This window comes from Notothenia rossii, assembly GCF_949606895.1.
Source record: "Notothenia rossii genome assembly, chromosome: 3".
Classification (NCBI taxonomy): domain Eukaryota; kingdom Metazoa; phylum Chordata; class Actinopteri; order Perciformes; family Nototheniidae; genus Notothenia; species Notothenia rossii.
Genome location: NC_136901.1, coordinates 80,976,333 through 80,990,249, shown reverse-complemented (window position 1 = coordinate 80,990,249; position 13,917 = coordinate 80,976,333). Strand labels below are relative to the sequence as shown.

Here is a 13,917-nt window from a genome sequence, read left to right as displayed (position 1 = left end):
TAATTTTTACAATTTTTTCATATGACTTTAAAATATTAACTACTTACATATAAGATGTTCCACCTTATGATTATTAATCAACCTTTATTTAATCCATATGTAGTGCAAATTATTTTGTTGGTAACGCCCATTCAAATCCTCTGTGCTACATCGACCAATAGAAAGAAGGCAGCGAATTTAAAAAGGAGCCGCGGTCACTCAGAATCTACGACCAGATCATAACAACTCAGAGGTTCGAGAGCTAAAGCAGCAACCGAAGACGCTAACGACACCGAGGTAACGTTAATTGCTAACACCTGTGTATCAACGTTACTGTTGCGTCTTTTGTTAACACTTTTACGTTTTAGAAAAGGGATAATGAAAATAAGATGCCTAACGCAAGCTAACTAACTAAGCTAAACTAACTGTCTTATATTTAGCTCAAGAATAGTTCAATAACTTGACCTCAATATGTAAACGGAAGGTTAACCGACCCTTTATTAGCTCCCTGTCATGTGGCACTATGTTGGCTAGTTATGGTTAAATGTGACCATTGTAAGTAAGCTAATTATTGTTAGCATAGTGCTTGTTATGTTTGCAAAGGTTTTATGTAACGTTTCCATGAGAAAAACAAATAAAACTAAGTTTGATTTTATTGAGCTTAATACAGAATAATCATGAAGATGTAGAGTGAAGTGTTACATGAAAAACTGAATATTTGGGTAGACAGCCAACTTGCCAAACGAGAGTCAGTGTCTTTCATTAATGGTAGCTACATCTGTTGAGTGCTGTAACACTGCCATATTGGCTATTATTTGCAGTACACTTTACTATTCCTAAATGTTGTGAGTCAGATGCTGAGTAAACACGGCCACAGGGACTACTAGAACTAGTTATGATTTCACAGGACCTGATCCCCCGATCCATCGTATTCAAGATAAAGAGTCAAGCCTTCGTGTTTGTGTAAATATGACTAGAATTGATATCGATATTGTTTCCCACGTTCTGCTGATAACATTACTTCACTGATTCGGCTCCAAAAGCATTAATGATGGTTTTGTTCCAAGTGTCACATTAGCCTGCACTTGCAAAAAATAGCCATGTGAAGGCAGCAATGTTGCCTATGCTCCTCTTGCTATGTGTCGAAATGTCTGCCACAGCAGAGTCTCTTCCATAGTGATACATTATATCATGCAGTAGCTAATATCAGATTGTGTTTTCAGATACAATGGCCCATATAATCTTTGCCGAGCGTGAAATGACAAGTCTTCATCAGCCTACACTGAAGATGCGCCAGCGGATTCATTCAGCTCCAGGTATGAGTGCCAACCTTGTGATTTTTGAAGATTTTTCTTTTTCTTCTAGCAGTAATATTGATCCGTATAGAAACATGGCTCAATATTTTGCTTCCCTCCCCCCCCAACTAGAACAACTTGGATGTTCAATGACTTCCAACAGTTTAATCACGCCAAGTCGTCGCAAAGCTTTTGGTGCTGTGAACCAAAATATGTCAACCCCTGCTAGAAACACACAAGAGAAGAAAACCCTAAAACCACAGGTTGGAATACATTTAATAAAATAAAATATTGTGTTTAATGCCTCAAACAACACGTGTGTTGACACAATCTTTTGTTCCCTACAGGAAACCAAAGTCATGCATGCTTCAGAACAGAAGACCAAAGTGGAGGACTATGCAGAAATTGAAAAGTGCATCCCTTATGACCCGCTAGGTAATTAACACTTTCATCACTGACAGTTTTGTTAGAGTTCATTCATTTTTGGTATGAAAGTCAGAGTTTATAGATCATCCTCACAATCAGAACAGACTTTCTGTGTAAATCCCTGCATCTTCTGCTTAGCTTTGATTCCTTGAGTCCAATAATTCCCCTCAGGACTCGGCTCTTTGAGGCCCGTCTGTACATAAGAGAAATGCACATGTTAATGGGTCAACATGTATAATGTTCATTTCCCCTCATGCGGTTGCTTTGTTACAGTTTTGAAACATGTATTTGAAAAAAGTTGTGTTTTTTTTTTTTCTCCAGAGTTTGAGAGGTACAGCATACCTGAGGACTTGATTCCTCTCGGTAGCTTTGCTCTGCCTGGTTTGGCCCGTTTCCCACAGGCTCCAGACCTGTTTGAGGAGGACTTTATTGAGATTGCCCCACTTCCAAACCTGTCACCTGTAAAAATGCCAAATCGTTCAGGTAATGACTTCACACCCATATTTATGGATTCAAAAACATGAGCATTGGTTAATGTTAAATTCTCTGAAGTACAGGATGGATACAATGTTATCACAGTATATGTAATTTCATGCCATAACTGAAATCTGTTTATTAATGAAAGTGCAGATTGTTTTGGCTAAAGCATCACATTTTAAAAATTTACTAGTGTATGCATTCCAAAAAGTAGGCTTCGGGCAACATTATCTCACCTGAATGGGAAAGCTTTTAATGGCAGCATTGAATAAGCTACAATTGTCTAGCAGGTGTAGCCATTAAGTATGGTGCACAGGTTTAAAACTACAGGTATCATTAACCTGCTCTATGATTAACTTTGCTGTATTTTCCCCTCGCCAGATTATTTCCCCTCTCCAGACGATTGCTCAGCACTGGATGCTTTTCTACAAACACTTGATGAGCTGACAGTTGAACTTCCGTCAGAATCTTTTACTGACTAAATGTTGATGTGTGTTTTTGTTATGGCAACATTTTAACATTTTTTTTTTTTAAATAAAGTTTGGCCCTTTTACCTCTTCTATTTGCTCTACAGTGTTTCTTTATAATGGGTGACTGGCTGGTTAGTTGTGAAGGGAGTAACAATGTTTTTACTTCCTGCTTTTGAAGTCTATCAGTGGTCACATGCTGCAATTTCCCTATTGGTGTAGCCTGAGATTAGAATGAACTTTGTCTCAGTTCCTCTTGTAAAGGAAAAGAGGATATCAACTTGGCTCTATAGCTTGAGAAATCCTTGAACCATAAATCCATATGTTGTGTCTTCACCCACAACACTGGAAGGGGAATACTAAGGTTTAATGGTCGATACAATTGGACGGACTTTGGACACAGGTGCGTAGAATTGACGTGAGTGGGGGGAGTATCGTACTAAAGGAATGCATTCTTGTTGTGTAATATACTTTCAAATGAGGAACTTGACATAATGTTAAGACTATTAGAATACATGACTGGGTGTTGAGACATGAGTTTATAGGCCTACATATATTAATAAACCGTTTCCTCCCATGATAGGAATGAGTGGAGTTGAGGGAAACTGTCCCCAGCTGATAAATTGACACTGATATCTTTGGGGTGTTGTCTAAAATAAAGGAAGTAGCGTTGAGCTCACTCGGGCAGCATGAATGAGGGCAGATCGGGTGAAGCTGGCCGTGGACCAGCGGTCAGTGACACCGACACCCACGGCAGCCGGAGGTCCAGACAGGGCAGCGTTGTGGAGCGACTCTCTCGGTATGGCATGCAGGTCATGCCCAGCGCTTTCCAGCGTAGGTCGCGGCTGCAGAGGCAGCTGGAGGTCACTAACAGCTGCGAGCCGGGGGCACACCAGAGGGAGGATCCGGAGAGAAGCTCTCTCACACCCGCTATGCGTAAGAAATACCTGAAAGAGTTGCTTTTGGGCAACCCGTCGCACAGCGGGCTGAGCAGCGTGCTTTCACAGACCTACAGTGTGTGTTCCGAGCAGGACGCCGCAGACTGGGCGCTGTATGCGATGGAGCACGCCTGGATGTTGTCTGCAGTGGAGGGGAACTATGAAACCCTCCTGGAATTCATCTCCGAGGACCCCTGTCTGTTGAACAGGAGGGATTTCATCAGCGGGTACTCGGTGCTGCATTGGCTGGCAAAGAGAGGACAGGACGAGACTCTGCTCAAACTTTTGCGGTTCGCACAAGATGCGGGGATCCCGGTGAACGTGAATGTGCAGGGCAGCGGCGGGCTGACCCCGCTGCATGTGGCCAGCCAGCACAGACACTTCATGGTCATCAAGCTGCTGGTCGGAGCCTTCAGTGCCAACGTAGATGCCATGGACTACAATGGGAAGAGAGCCTGGCAGTATCTGCCGGGAGACGCCCCGCCCGAGATGAAGGAGCTGCTGGGGACCTGGGATGACGAGCACAGCTGCGAAGGATGTCCACAAAATGTCTACAAAAACGTCAACAACAGCGCTGGCTCAATGAACTTGACCGCATATGATGAGGTCGATCATGGAGAGACAGATATGCACTCCTTCGACCGGACTAAGAGGGGGGGCAGCTGGGGGTTTGGCTCTTTAAGGAAGCTGCTACCATCCTTTTCATTTCTTGGAAACAAAAGCTGAGTGTTTGACAGGCCTTCAAATATGTGAATTATTTTATATTATCTTCAGTTTCCAGTGTAATGAAGCAAATTCTGCCTGTGTAAAAGTCTTGGAGTAGGCTACTTGAGTATTCATCAAAATGCTCATTATAGGGCAGTGTTGCTCTTAAAAATCAACACGTATTACTCGTTTTAATATTTAGTTTTACTGATTTCCTGTTGAATGTTTGTGATCCAAAAGGGATAAAAGTTTTCTAATGTTTGCCTTCGTCAATGACTTTAAAATACTTACCTCATGCCTTTAAATGTAACTGCTCGTTACTCATTTGTACACCATGTCACTTACTGTGACGAGGGGGTCAAATAGATAGCTTGTCTTTAAGTGATCACTACACTATTTTTAACCCTTAGTATAGGGCATCAATGTTTCTATTCACACTCACAGAAAAGCATCCATTTGATGTACTGCACTTCAATAAATGATTGTGGCAACTCATTGAACCCAAATAATAAAGCCTACTGCCTGTACAGAGCCTTTTTCTAAACATGTCTTGCTGCTGACCCAGCACTGCTTGTGTCAACTATATGTTCCTGTTCGCTGATGTGGCACATTTTTTCCAGTTTTACCACTTGGGTAAACATATCGTAGGTCTTGCTACTAGATTACACTTCTTAAATAGCATTGCTGTCTCTGGCACAAGCAACGAAGTCAGAGTTCAGATTCTAACCAACTACAAATAGCTACGATCTCCCATAAAAAAAAAACAAGCTGTGCTGTGGTCAAGAGTGAAACCCCTTCCTTTCACAGAGCCCCTCTTCTGCAGAATGTGTCAGCATTACCACTCCCCATGTGAGGTTCTCATAACACTCTGTAAATAGATTAGAAAAAGATGACCCAAAGCCTTATATCAAGTTTGATCACAGATGTTTTATTGTCAAACATGAGCATAACCAGAGTATATGTAAAAAACGTCGGCTGCTCCAGATAACATGGCTCCCCCGGTGCTCAGGCCCAGCAGCTGGAGGTCCTGGCAGATGTTGGGATGGAGGGAGGCTGGGATCCACGGTCCCCCATGTCTACAAGCCAAGCTTGGTCCTCCTCCAGTGTCTCCTCTTGGAATTGTACCTGAAATTCAACATCAAAAGCAGGAGGTTAGCAGTGTTCAAGTACTTAATACCATAGTGTATAATACCAATATCCATTTATTAGTGGATTAAAGGATGCAACCAGTGATTATTTTCATTTGAAATGTATTTGCCAAGATTTACAGGTCATCTGTGCAGTGTAACATTTTCAGAATTGTATTGTAGTCTAAAACACAGTATACCAGGATTCACATTTCAAATTAGAAACACAATCCAATGAAGGGCGGGTTCAGTTGAAGCTATGCAAAATGTTGATGCTGCTCCGATTTCAAAAAGGCCACCACCCTGACAACTGGGTGATAAAGTTATAAATTAACCTCTGAGGTCAAATATACATGCATCATTTATTTTCACTTCTATCTAATTATTGTAGCCATGTGTACTTGTTCCATACAAGACATTTTGGAAATCTACCAAGAGAACATGTGGAAAGATCAGCCATTTGGGACTAAGTGAATGTTCAGCTAGAGAGCTTCCTCATCACCACCATGGTGAGCTGGAATCAGGGCTCTGCAGCAGAGATACTCTCAGCAGGATTAATGACAACACTCTAATGAAATGGAGTGCTGCAATTGCAGACCTGCTTTACATGACATGAAGTTCCTGCTTCTAACCTGCATTAGCCAGCCAGTTATGCATCTCTCTGCACTTAGGGATGAGACAGCTCAACACTTAAGAGTGATTTTAAAACCATTTATAATAAAATAAATACAGAACACAACGACCTCTCATGCAGGACATAACCTGCTACACCTTTGGAGGATGTTTTTCCTATTTCACTCTTCCTTTGAATACTCAGTAAACTTTACTGTTGCAGTTATGAGGTGATTATAATAAACAGCTAAGTATGATGCAGAATTCAATAAATCCGGCTCTTAAAAGCATCAATTACAGTTTAAACCGAAATGTACTCGCTTGAAGATATTGCAGTAGTATATTTGGACGACATTTACGTGACTTCAACTTCTGTCATCTTACTAATTACTGAACATTAGTTGTAACGTATTAGATGGGTTTATTTCATCCAACTGTAGAATACATAAGGTGTACCAATTAACCTCACAAGAAAATAAATAAAGGGGATTAATAAAGTAAGGTAATGCTACATGAGTAAATGTCTAGCACTTATGTAGTGGTAGTATCATTACTTATAAATATTGAGTGTAAGGCCTAGGTATATATTATTCAGTGTACTATTATGCAGACAAAGCAGTTTAGCGGCCTTTAAAGTAGTGCAGCAATTATAAGTTGATGAACGGAGTACCAAAAAATAGCCAAATATTTTTAAAATATTCAATGCAAAACAGATAAGGCCGCTTCAGCCACATGGATGCTTTTAGAAATAATGTGACTATTGTTTGGTTTTTGGCAACCACTTAATGGCTCCATCTTTGAGCAAGTTCTCCCCCCCCCATCCATTTCAGCTACAACCCAGAATGAAGTATGGTAGCAATTATCAAATGTTTGATATTTCTTGAGCATGGTATGTTAAAACCTACATCAATGCAAGATAGATGTACCCAATACACTCGCTAAGTGTAAAGAAGTGAATTGCTGTGACCTCACAATGACTACAAATCCACTTCCATACGGCGTGTCCACATGTACAAACCGTAAGCTTTTCCACCATCACAAAACATGATGCACAGTATACACAAACACACTATAATCTCACCTGATCTTGTTTCCAGTCTTCATTCTGATCCACTGAGGAATGGGCCTGTTCTGTTTCTGCTTCTTGGCAAGGAAGCGCTTGATCCTAAACGTCTTGTGGGACGACTGGAAAAACAACAAAGGTCGCCATTAACACCACGTCAACACATTTTTACAAACCAATGCTGCATGTCTAAAACTTTAAATAAAACTTAAAATACTATAGCAAAGCATCTAGCATGTCTTAAGGAAGTTAAAGCTAACATGCGTAGCTCAACAGAGTGGGTACCGGCTAGCATTTTTTAGCAGCCCTTTTAAGTCAACATATACAATCTTTTTAGTGAACAGACAGCTGGGTGAGGTTCCCCTGATCCATCTATTAATCACACAACATATTGGTGCAGGTTTACAAGGGCTGTAGACAAGGATGTTTAAAGATTTTGCATTTACCATTTTGCCCACAATCCTTTCCCGAACTATGGCGGTGGTCGAAGAGAAAGACGGATGTAGCGTCGGGGCTTTTATCGAATCAGCGCGCGCCGAACGGGCTGAACGTTCTACAGACAGCGACACCAGGTGGAGGGGATGTTTACCTGCATCTCAGGCCCTTCAGGCATGATGCGTCTTTACCAGTCTATGGTCTTTACAGCATGGACTCTGGCTTGTGTTGGAGATGTTATACGACCTGTTGCACTCATCTACAGTTTATGTTACAAGCTGATGGATAGGCAAGATATTCACATAAAAATATAATGTGTGCGCCAAGGTAACCTGATGTGCTGAAAAGTTTCACCTCTTGTTCAGAGTTTATGAACAATTTATAAATGGTGAAAATAAAATATTGCTATTTATTATGTGCCAGGTATTGCGATTTTGTTTAGCTGTGTATAATATGGCATATATTCTGTAACATGTGGATTATATTCTATAAATCAAAATGTATCTGTTTATTTTATTGTCCTTGTTTCCTCTTTTCACCCTAATTTATGTCTGTAATAATTGAATTTGTGATGCATTTCACACCCTGTGTGTATGTTTTTCCTTTTATAAAACAGTTATATATCATTATATACTGAGGTATATGTTCTATCCTTTGTTAAAGTACTTTATCTGATACTTAGTTATTCTTCTATTACTAGAGGATGTTACTCGTCTAGTTACTCATCACTTTACAAATAATTCATATGAATAGCTAATAGAAATATATACTATAGATGGGACTACATCAAACTATTTTAAGTAGTTTGTGGCTGCTTTTAGGAAATCTTATTGCACATTTGTTTGTGTGCCACTGAAATAGATCCTCAGCTAAAGCAGGATCTGCATTTAAGGTCTTTTTGTGTTCATGAGGGAGGTGCATTTTTCAAATATAGTTCTTAAACTATGGATATTGCAAATAATGAAATAAAATAATTTCGTATTCCACCATAGGAATATTTGAACAGGTGTCAAAAGTAAACATCTACAGTGTTATGAATTAGCTCAAAGTCCCACACTTTAATAAAATAAACCAAAACATGTACATTTAAGCAAATACCTTTTTAATCCAGTCAAAAATGTTTTCTTTATGTTTACATCATTCTCATGCTGTATTCAGTTTGATGCATCACACATGAATGTTTAAGGGGAATTTCAGATTAGAAAAAGGGGCGAAGGCCACAGGTTGATCCCTCTGATTGAAGTTTGCATGCAGGCGTACAGTAGCTGTCACATGGCAGTCTAGTCAGAAATGGCTATTTCTCCTCAGACACTGTATGAACAAAACACATGATCCCAAACCTGTAAATACAGACTGTGTACTTCAGCATATGTGGATGCCTATAACACAATATGAGAGTTACAGACTTTAATTGAAGTTCCCCAGGCAGAGGAAGATTAACATGTGAACACTTGAAACTGAAAATGTCAGTGCTAAAACAGAATCTCATTCAAGACAGAGTAGAACAATATTGATAGCATTGATGACATTTTGAGTAACTGGTAAATTAACAACTGTGATATGGATGAAAATGTTTAAATAGACACCGTTTGCAACACTTGACATGAGAGAAACAATACTGACATAAGGTCACTTTAAGTTCACGTGGTCCAAGAAAGCTTTGGCTTCACCCAATGTGCCCAACAGCCAAACTCTTTCCAAAGGTTACTGTTACCTTACATAACAAATACAACTAAAGAGGGACACATTCAGGCACTGCTAGGCTCTGCAATCATTCCTCTGCCCCTGAGACTGGGAGAGCCGGGTGCTCGAGCTGCAGTGCCGTCGCCCTGAGGCGCCACCTTGCTGCTCCGAGCCTCACAGGCCTGTCTCCCCTCTCCTCACCAAACTTAAAATGCCATAAGTCGAAATCTGCTCAATCTTCTCCTTTGTCAGCTACTTTCTCCGTCTCGGTGTCTGGCTTCCTGTCGGCAGAGCTGGATTCGGCCCCTCCTCGAGTGCGGGTTCTGGACCCGGGTTGGTACAGCTGAATGGTAGGCCGGTCCTGATGTAAGAAAACAACTTTCTTAGAAATACATTACAGTACGTTGAGCTGACACTTTTATCTAAGGCGCGTTAAGATAAGTGCAATTAACCGTGACGATAAGCCAAACCTTTTTGAGTATTGCATACTGACATTTAATTCCATTTTATTTTTGATTGGCTAAGGTGTAGTATAACACTGAAAATGGTTGTAAATATAACTTGATTTGAAAGGTAACTGGCTCTAAATATAACAGTATGGTTATCACAAACTAAAAATGTATAGTAATATGGTTATGCTATTCAGAGAAGAAGTATTTCATTGGCAGTATGCGGTGAATACAAGTATGCAGTATGCAGTATGTTAGAATGTGGTTTCCAAACACAGTCATTACCTTGTTTCGTAGCCGATCTCTTTTCAGGCTCTCCTCCTTCTTGTGGTCTTTGGCAGGCCTCTCTGACCTCTCAGAGCGACTGGACTCTCCAGTGTGATCTCCCTTCTTCTTCTCAAAGGCCCGTTCTTTATCCTTTTTAGCCTCATCCTGCCTTTTCTCCTTCCTGAAAGTGTTCTCGCGCTCTCTCCTTCTCCGGCGGTCTTCGTCCTGTCGCCTGAGGCGCTCCTTCTCCCTCTGGCGGCGCTCCTTTTCCCGCTCTCCATCGCGCTCTCTGTCTCGGTCTGGGTCGCGCTCCCTGAACTCCTTCCTCCCGTCTTCCTCACCTCTGTGTGAAGCACAAATCCTGTCTGAGTGTTCTGTTCAAGGTGAGATATGCATTTTCAAAAAACATATAACTGTAGCTACTAACTTCCTTCCTCGATCCTCCTTATTATCAATGTGCTGACGCCTCTTATGATCAGCGCCCCCCATGGGTCGGTCCTCTTTATTGGGCCTCTCTGGTTTCTTGGTTTTTTCCTTGGGCTTTTCAGAATCAGCATCTTCAGCTCTGTCTGGCTTCTTCAGGAGCTAAACATTTGAAAACAAAAGGGAGACATCATGAAATATTGGAGATTTAACTTTTTAAACTGCTTTAGTTGACTGCAGCACACACCTTAATCTTTGGTTCTTCTTTCACTTGGTCCTTGTCTTTCTCCAGCGGTTTGTCGAGTCTCTTCATCTTATCGGTGTCTTTGCGCTTCCTTCTCTCCTCCTCCCTCCACTTGCGACGCTCCTCATCACGCACACGCTTGCGTTCAAGCTCCCTCCTTCTTCTCTCTTCTTTCTTTTCCTCCCTGATTCTCTGAAAAGTGTTCAAACACAACATGAAGCCAGCCCTGATCATGCAATTTAACGTTAATAACTTTATCCCGCCTTTAAATGTACCTGTTTATTCTTCAGGAAGTCCAGCAGAGGAGTTGTTTTTTTAGCTTAAATTGAGAAAAACACATGTTTGAAATCCTTCCTCCAAGAGTGTGTTTGTTCTACAGATACAAAATAATGTTTTGGATGCACTTTTTAATTGGCGGGACTATTCACATACCAACAAGTTCCTTTGATTTGGCCTCAATCTCTTCCAGCAGGGTCTCAGGTGTTGATGCCATCTTGTCGTCATCGCCGTTGTAAATTTCAAGAAACTTATTGTAATCAGGATCTGAAAGAAAACAACATATTTGTATATTAATGTAAATATCAAGTATTTTAAAATGATACAGTCGTTTAGCTTTTTTAGAGGACAAATAAATACTCGCCATATTTCTCTTAATAACATATTCTTATAGAATTATTTTTTACCTTCATCAATTGTTCCACATTTTGCGTCCTTTTTCTTACTTCTTTTCTTGGCAGTCTTTTGAAAAGGGGCAAATTCCACGACGGCAGTATACTCCTGTCCTGTTTAAAAACAAATGTGGACTAACCTCAAGCCATGTCGGGGAAATCCTTAATATTAAAGGGAAAAATGTGTGAGCTTCATACCTCTGCTGTCAATGAACACATAACCATCAAATCGATCTCTGAAGAGAACTATATCCTCTTGGTGCTTGAAGTTTATGTAAGCCCTTGCAAAGAGGTGTGGGAAAAGGCTGAAAGGAAAGAGTAATAATGTCGGTTACATGTTTAGAGTCATAACATGCTTTTTAAAAATAATTAAACATATTTTTATTAAATGACCTGGTGTCGCTGGAGAAAAACTCCAGGTAGTCCATCTCTGGGAGAGGTTGTAACTGCTCCTCCAGCTCCTCCTTGGTCAGACTTGGTGGTAACCGTCTGATCACAATCTTTGAAATAATTGAAAGTTGAATATACCATCACAGCTGGGAGAACAAAAATAAAGATAAGGTAAGAAAGGAAGGAAAGAAAGACATCCAGATAAGTAAAGAAAATAACACATACAAAAAGTGAAATAAGAATAAAGTGTATATTGAAATTAATACTACATTCATGTTTATATTCAGTTTAACCATTTTTTAAATAGGCCAACTGTCTACCATTAATGTATATTTATTTATTTTATATGTATTTAAGGATTTATTTTAGACTTCTTATAGTGTTCTAATTTACTTTTTTATACATTTATTTTTAAAGCACCGTTCGAGGGACCTTTTCATTGCCAAAAACTGCTTCTTTGTAATGTTTTTTTACTTGTGCAATAAAGAAGTAGGAGCATAATTAACATAAAATGGGATGACTGATATTGACTTAAAGTTGGGGTTAGTCATATTAGTACTTGTGTAACTCACTATAAACATTACAAAGTGGACTATGTATTGTTTATCAGAATAAACACAGCTAGTAAAAACATATTGTTATTTAAATAGTTACGATAACTCGTAAAAATAACAAGAACTGACGTATAGCAACTGTAGCTAACGGAGCTAGCAAGTTCTACCTTTGTCATGGCCTCTTTCTTTTCCTTGGACCTCTCCGTCTTTTCTCCATCTTCACAATTTAATTCCATTCTTCTATCCTTCGGTCTAGCGTTTTCCTTATCTTCCTTCATGGTTGAAAATCTACTTCGTCAAGTAGTTGTATTTCGTCTCATTCCGCACACTTGTTTACTTTTTAGCAAGTTAGCCGTGTGGTAGCAACAGAACTAACCGTAACTTCCTCTGGTCGGACCTGCAGTTTGGCGTTACCACCAGAGGGGGGCGATGAGAGTGAAAACAATCGTATTACGTGAATTTTACGTTTAAATCATTTGAATTGTTTCACATTTTTTTTGTGTCGATTTGTTGTCAATGAGTTTTAATTCGACTGGAAAGTTATTTATTTTGAGGTATTCTTTTTGTTTTAATGACTTTAGATATCGGGAAAATTCAACTTCCTTTTTATAACCTTCAAAATAAAAGCTGGGTTGTTTAAGATAATACTTTAGAGCTGTCTATTTTGTATGTGATAGGATTTTCACACAAACTAAAGGAGTGTACGAAATAGTGATTACAATTAGTGTTTATTGCTGATTAAACGTATCTGTTATTATTCTGTATCAGATAGTCTTAAATGTACTTTCTCTAATTCCCAATGCATTACATATTTCACAACCGTATCTCTAATATAGGAACCGAAAGGAAAATCTGAATGTATATAACGCTTGAGGGCAAAAATAGTCGAGTAGCAAGTAAAAAATGACATTGTTTTTCATCACTTTTATTTTGAAAGAATCCCAACAGGAAGTCTTCTCCTTGTTCTGCTAGCGGAACATGAACATAGGTCGTCAGAGGAGAGTCGACATTTTGTTAGCTTCCTAGCTAAATAAACTGTTAGGACGACTCGGTTGTAATCAAAGTTGCTCTCAGTGGGCTGAAAGTCTCCGGCTGTAATCATGTGGTATGAAATCCTGCCCGGTTTCGCGGTCATGACCATATGTCTGATCATTCCCGGCATCGCCACCACATATATACACAGGTTCACAAACGGAGGAAAGGTGAGCAGGATGCTAATGTAGCTAATAAGACACAAGCTAACAGTGCTGTCAGGATGTTTGTTCTTTAAAACATCTTGATTAAATACTTGTGTTCTCCTGCAGGAAAAGAGAATCGCTCGGCATCCGTGGCAGTGGTATCTGATGGAGAGAGACAAGCGGGTGTCAGGAACTGGAACCTACCATGCCTCCAAGGTTAGTGTCCATGTGTCGATAATCATAATATAACCTTCTGTGAGAAAAGTGAGCATAGCAATCAAACGAAATATTATATTTTGTAGATTAAAAATATAAATGTCCTTTTTTTCTTCTATTGCCCAATAAGCTCAGTGTGTCTCTCAGCTTAGCATTAATATTGCAAGTGTATGTATTTAAAAAACGGTTGTATCTCAGTGATGTGCCCATTTTCAGCCAAAATGTAGAAATGTGTATGTCTGCACATTGTGAAAATAAATGTTTAATGCTGAGTTTAATTGCTGGAAAAATGAGAACAAACGTTTGGTTTAATGAATAATT

General features: G+C 39.7%; 4 protein-coding genes across 7 annotated transcripts; 2 read left to right on the top strand and 2 right to left on the bottom strand.

Moving 5' to 3' along the window:
- The first annotated feature begins 161 nt into the window (after positions 1-161).
- Positions 162-2,737, top strand: pttg1 (PTTG1 regulator of sister chromatid separation, securin). Its single transcript, XM_079670587.1, has 6 exons — positions 162-276; positions 1,203-1,295; positions 1,407-1,537; positions 1,622-1,709; positions 2,022-2,183; positions 2,559-2,737. Exons 2-6 carry the CDS (start codon positions 1,208-1,210, stop codon positions 2,657-2,659), a joined length of 570 nt encoding a protein of 189 aa, XP_079526713.1. The 5' UTR covers positions 162-276; positions 1,203-1,207; the 3' UTR covers positions 2,660-2,737.
- A 115-nt stretch (positions 2,738-2,852) lies between these two features.
- sowahd (sosondowah ankyrin repeat domain family d) lies at positions 2,853-4,814 on the top strand. 3 transcript variants are annotated; one of them, XM_079670586.1, is made up of 2 exons: positions 2,853-3,047; positions 3,306-4,814. In XM_079670586.1, the coding sequence occupies exon 2, from the start codon at positions 3,334-3,336 to the stop codon at positions 4,306-4,308; it is 975 nt and encodes a 324-aa protein (XP_079526712.1). In that variant the 5' UTR covers positions 2,853-3,047; positions 3,306-3,333; the 3' UTR covers positions 4,309-4,814. The 3 variants fall into 3 exon arrangements, with proteins under 3 accessions (XP_079526712.1, XP_079526711.1, XP_079526710.1); XM_079670585.1 differs by having other exon boundaries at positions 2,860-3,062; positions 3,228-4,814; XM_079670584.1 differs by having other exon boundaries at positions 2,862-3,047; positions 3,228-4,814.
- A 375-nt stretch (positions 4,815-5,189) lies between these two features.
- Positions 5,190-7,591, bottom strand: rpl39 (ribosomal protein L39). The gene is made up of 3 exons (XM_079673296.1): positions 7,536-7,591; positions 7,108-7,211; positions 5,190-5,412 (listed from the first exon to the last, which is right to left on the bottom strand). The coding sequence occupies exons 1-3, from the start codon at positions 7,536-7,538 to the stop codon at positions 5,364-5,366; spliced, it is 156 nt and encodes a 51-aa protein (XP_079529422.1). The 5' UTR covers positions 7,539-7,591; the 3' UTR covers positions 5,190-5,363.
- Positions 7,592-8,605: 1,014 nt separating this feature from the next.
- On the bottom strand, positions 8,606-12,620 carry upf3b (UPF3B regulator of nonsense mediated mRNA decay). Of its 2 annotated transcripts, none has more exons than XM_079672984.1 (10): positions 12,370-12,620; positions 11,652-11,758; positions 11,457-11,563; positions 11,274-11,372; positions 11,023-11,133; positions 10,866-10,909; positions 10,594-10,782; positions 10,351-10,508; positions 9,942-10,266; positions 8,606-9,568 (listed from the first exon to the last, which is right to left on the bottom strand). In XM_079672984.1, the coding sequence occupies exons 1-10, from the start codon at positions 12,478-12,480 to the stop codon at positions 9,440-9,442; spliced, it is 1,380 nt and encodes a 459-aa protein (XP_079529110.1). In that variant the 5' UTR covers positions 12,481-12,620; the 3' UTR covers positions 8,606-9,439. The 2 variants fall into 2 exon arrangements, with proteins under 2 accessions (XP_079529110.1, XP_079529111.1); XM_079672985.1 differs by having other exon boundaries at positions 11,652-11,794; positions 12,370-12,501.
- Positions 12,621-13,917: the final 1,297 nt, after the last annotated feature.